The sequence below is a fragment of the Dasypus novemcinctus genome, chromosome 18, assembly GCF_030445035.2.
Source record: "Dasypus novemcinctus isolate mDasNov1 chromosome 18, mDasNov1.1.hap2, whole genome shotgun sequence".
In the NCBI taxonomy this organism is placed as follows: Eukaryota; Metazoa; Chordata; class Mammalia; order Cingulata; family Dasypodidae; genus Dasypus; species Dasypus novemcinctus.
In genome coordinates, this window is record NC_080690.1 from 72,819,389 (window position 1) to 72,824,005 (window position 4,617).

Below are 4,617 nucleotides of genomic sequence, written 5' to 3' on the forward strand. Positions count from 1 at the left end.
GGTCTGGGACTCCTGGGTCTGAGGGAGGAGGGGCTGCACGTCCCCTGCCCAGTCCCTACCTGAGTGGCAGAGCCTGCCCAGAGCCCTCCGTCAGCCTCGGCCCCTCTGTGAAGACTGAGCCAAGCCAGGTCTCTCCTCACTGCCTTCTCTGCCCCGTCCCCAGCCCCCCAAATCCCTTAAGCCTCCCCAGACAATGGCCCATGGCCCAGCAGCTTCCAGCAGGCAGAAGTGCAGCGGTGGCAAAGGCCCCCAACGGAATTCGCTGACACAGAATTGGGTCCAGCCATGGGCCCCACAGACCTCCCTGTGGGTGACCCACCTCCCCAGCCTACCCCCGGCACCAGCCGAGCTCAGACCCACCGTGTCAGCCTGAGCCGTGGAAGCACGTGTGCACACACAAGATGGGGGACAGTCATCGTTTATTATCACCCAGGGCTCCCCACCCCAAAGAGGAGGGCGGCAGGGGTCCAGATACTTTTGTGGGGTGGGGGCCCGGGACATGGCACAGTGGGGGCAGGGAGGAGAGCTCAGGGAGGGCAGGAGGGGGGCTCAGGACTGGGGCACAGCATTGGGGCTGGAGGCGGGAATGACGACAGGAAGGAGAGACTGGGATATTGAGGCAGGAGAGGTGGTGGGCTTGGGCTTGGGGGGCAGGGTTGGGGTGGGGATGGGGAAGGTGGCCTTGGGGTGGAGGATGAGGCTGGAGCCGGTGCTAGGAGCCGGGCGGGACCAGGCACTGGTTTGGGCCTGGGTAGGAGGTTTGGGGCTATTTCCCGGCTTGGGATGCTCAGTCAGGTTCAGGTCTCAGCAGGTGAACCCCAGGACTGCTCCTGAGGCCGTGGCTTTTGGGGGCTGGAACAGGTCATATTTTGGGGTGCCTGTGACAGGGGCTCCCGGGGTCTAGTACTCGGCCTCCCAGTCCTCAGCAGCGTCCGGGGCTGGCTCGGGGCCACGGGCCTCCTTCCTCCCGTCCCGAGCGGGCGGCGGTGGCGACATCACCAGCGGGGTCTTGGGGCCAGCCCCAGAGCCCCCCGTCCAGCCCCGCTCCTGCTGCTCGGCTCTCCCCGGTCCCCAGCGGCGCTGGCCGCGGCCTGGCCTGCGCCGGACATCCCACTCCCCGCGTCCCCAGGAGGGCCTCTGGGCTGCGCCCGGCTGGGTGCAGCAAGCCTGGGGGGCACAGGGGCAGGAGGGCAAGGACTGCTGGAGGGTGTACGCCCCCAGCAGGGCGCTGTGCAGGAGGTAGGAGAGGGCGTCCAGCCGGATGGGGACGGTGACAGAGGCCAGGCTTTCGGGGAGCCCCAGGTGGGCCGGGGCCGGGGTCCCCAGGAGCGAAGGTGGCAGGGCTGGGAAGGGCGCCGGGGGCTGCGTCTCAGCCCCGGGTTCTGGCGGGGCCGGGCTGTTCCTAGAATGACAAGAGGACAGGTGAGTGGGTCTCCCCACCCCACATTTCTCTCCTTGCTGCCGCCTGGCCGCGTCTGCATCTCCCCGGGAGCCCGCGGACGTCGCCGGTTCTGGGTCCGCCGCGGACCTCCCAGCCTCTCCGCCTCTTCCCGTCCCTCTTTATGAGCCCTAACTTCACCACCAGACCGAGCTCACTCCGGATTCCAGCCGCGGGGACCACGTGCCTCGCGCCAGTCGTTTCCCCTTCGGCACCCGGCCCTTTCACCTCAAGAGTGGGCGCTGGGTAGGGGCAAAGGTGCGTGCATCCTCAGGGGGCTGCAGAGCGCTCAGACGAGGGCAGGGGCGGATCTGCCTCCAGCCCCGGGCCGTCCCTGGCCTCCTTGGTTCTCCCGGTTCATTCCTGAACTTTCTTTTTTCAGGGATGTTTGTTTTTAGCTATGCCTCCCCATTTCTGTGTATCTTGTTGAATTCTCTGTCACCAAGATCCTCTAAAGTTCTGTTTAAATATGACACCCCAGCTGGGTTTTTCTTGGTGGTTTGTTTTGGTTTTTGGCTCTGATTTTTTCTCTGGCCCAATCTTTTCTATGACTTTCTCGGCCCCTCTCTTTCTGGGCCTCCATCCCCCTCTCCCTGGGTGCCCCCCCCCCTCAACTCCCCCCTCCCTCGGAGTCTCAGCACCCCCCCACTCCCCTCGGGGTCTCCGTCCCTCTCTCCCTGGGTCTCTGTCCGTCTCCGGGTCTCCCTTCGCCTCTAGGAAGGCCTTAGTTCCCTCACCCTGCACGCCCAGCCCCTTCCTTTTGCTGTTCCATCTCCACAGAAGTCTCTGAAGCCTCTTCTAGTACCTTCCCGAAGTCGCTCAAGGGCCCCGGAAGATGGGGGAGGAGTCGGGGAAGAAAGTGGGCGGAGCTCTGGTACAGCCCGAAACGGGGCGCGGCTGGCGGCGCGCAGGGTTCCCTGAGCGTGGAGAGATGGGGTCTCAGTCTAACATTCGGTATCCTGGGATCTCTGTCCTCACCCCCACCTTTCCTAGCCTCCAGCCTCTTCTCCCTCACGCCCAGGAACCCAGGCCCCAGCCCCTTTCCCTCCCCAGCTGTATCCTGCCCCCCAGCCCCTTTCCCTCTCCAGCTGTATCCTGCCCCCCAGCCCCTTTCCCTCCCCAGCTGTATCCTGCCCCCCAGCCCCTTTCCCTCCCCAGCTGTATCCTGCCCCCCAGCCCCTTTCCCTCCCCAGCTGTTTTCCTGTCATGATCTGAGGTCCTGATGGTGTTCTTTAGGGCTAAAGGGACATTAGGACAGTGACATGTGGACATTTGGCCACTCCCCCGGGCAGAGGGGAGAGTGGACGGGCTGGGCGTCTCAGGCTCCACTCTAGGCTCTGTCCTTTCCTGGCTTGGCGGCCTTAGGTCCTTCAGTCGCTATGCCACAGTTCCCAGCTTCCTGAAAAACGAGGCTATCACTCTTTTTCCGGCTTCTTGAGGCTGTTAAAGGATCCCAAGTGTGCAAAGTACTGCACAGAATCCAGAGTATGGTTGTCAACCACTGAGAGCTACTCCCTGTTATCATTGGTTGTCCTGTCCTTACCTGAAGAGCAATCAGTGATCATCTGCACATTCATTCGTTTAGGAAACATTTATTCAGGGTGTGCTTTGCCCCAGGCCATGCTCTGGGGAGTCTCAACCCTGACAAAATAAGTGTGGCTCCTAGGCTCCGGAGGGAAACAGACAATGCTCAAATGGCACATTTCCTATATGACGTGCAGTCAGGGCGAGGGGATATAGAGGCACTGGGGGAGGGCGGTTACCTCAGACGAGCAGAGCACCTGGTGGAGGGAACAGCAAGTCCAGGTATAGGACAAGCTTCCTGTGTGCTGCACTGTGAAGGAATGAGCTGGGAGGAGAGGGATAGGGGGTCTAGTTTTCATTAAACTTTTTATTTTGGGATATTTTTGTATTTACAGAAAAGTTACAAAGATAAATCAGAGTTCCTGTACACCCCTCACGGAGCTTCCCCTAATGTGGTACAGTCGGTGCAACTAAGAAACCCACATTACTGTTAACTAAACTCCAGGGTTCAAAAGACAAAACGGTGAACTCCACACTGCATTTCTTTATCATGTCTCCTTGGTCTTCTTTGGTTTGTGACAGTCTTTTCAGCCTTTTCTTGCTTTTCATGACTTTGACAGTTTTGAGGAGTAGTCAGTGATTTGTAAACTGGAAGTCTATTTTAATTAGTAATACCAACTGATTTAATCCTCATTTTACAGATGAGGAAACAGGGAGGCTAAGCAGCTTGCCCAGGGTGGGATTCGAACCCAGGGAGTCTGGCTGCAGAGCCTGTGCTTTCACCGGAGACCCAAAGCCACGAATAGAAGTCAAATCGCGTAGGACCTTGTAGACGGCAATAAAGACGCCCGACTGTGTGCACAGCAGCCTGCCAGGGTGATGAGAACCAGGGCGAACAGTGAGAGCTAGAAGCTGGGGCGGGGGGGGGGGGGGGGGGGGGGGGGGGGGGGAGGCTACCTGGAGGGAGGGGTGGGGAGAAGGGTGGAGGGTCAGGGTCAGGGGAGCTGTTTTAGGAGAGGTGGCCCCTGTGCTGGGACTGGGCGGATGGGCATTGAGGTAGAAGAACAGGTGCTAGCAGAAGGGTGGGCTTTGAACTCTCAAGCTTTCAAGTCCGGTTAGGCCATTTCCCCCCAAAAAAGCAGCCTGGTAGGAGACACAGGACTCGGCAAAGAGGGTTCAAATCCCAGCCCCGCTGCTTACAAGCGTGTGGCCTTGAGTAAGCTGCTTAGGTTTTCTGAAATTCTGTTTCTTTGCGCAGAAGCACTGCCTGCTCAATTCCGGACTAACGAGAATGCTTCCATTTTTGTTCTGTTACTGTTTCTCCTATTTCTGCTCTAGGGATTGACTCCACTTAGGAACCAGGTGCCCTACTTCTTCACATACCCTGTGTCTGGCCCTTTAAGGCCCCCCTCCCACGCGCTTGGAGACGGGAGGCGGGATCTTGTGTAACTAGGGAACTGCCTGCCTCACGCCCCCGCTTTCAAAATTGACAGGCAAGGTCTGAAAAGTAGCCAATCAGTTCCAACATTGGGGGAAGCCAGGCTCCCGATTTGCCCGGGATGCGGCTAGGAGGCCCGCCCACTTCCCATCACTTAGGGCCTCGCGAGCGCCCGCCCTCGGTTTTGATTGGTGGGGCAGCGCGCATTATCCAGCCC

At 59.8% G+C, this 4,617-nt stretch overlaps 1 protein-coding gene across 1 annotated transcript; it reads right to left on the reverse strand.

Annotated features, from left to right (window-relative positions):
* Positions 1-900: 900 nt before the first annotated feature.
* On the reverse strand, positions 901-2,210 carry C18H19orf84 (chromosome 18 C19orf84 homolog). Its single transcript, XM_012518520.1, has 2 exons — positions 2,176-2,210; positions 901-1,402 (listed from the first exon to the last, which is right to left on the reverse strand). The coding sequence occupies exons 1-2, from the start codon at positions 2,208-2,210 to the stop codon at positions 901-903; spliced, it is 537 nt and encodes a 178-aa protein (XP_012373974.1).
* Positions 2,211-4,617: the final 2,407 nt, after the last annotated feature.

Bases quoted from the DNA above. Each gene is read 5' to 3' on its own strand.
- C18H19orf84 (XM_012518520.1), bottom strand. From the start codon at position 2,210: ATGGAACAGCAAAAGGAAGGGGCTGGGCGTGCAGG. The intron at 1,403-2,175 runs GTGAGGGAACTA...TTGTCATTCTAG, and splicing joins GAAGGGGCTGGGCGTGCAGG to GAACAGCCCGGCCCCGCCAG.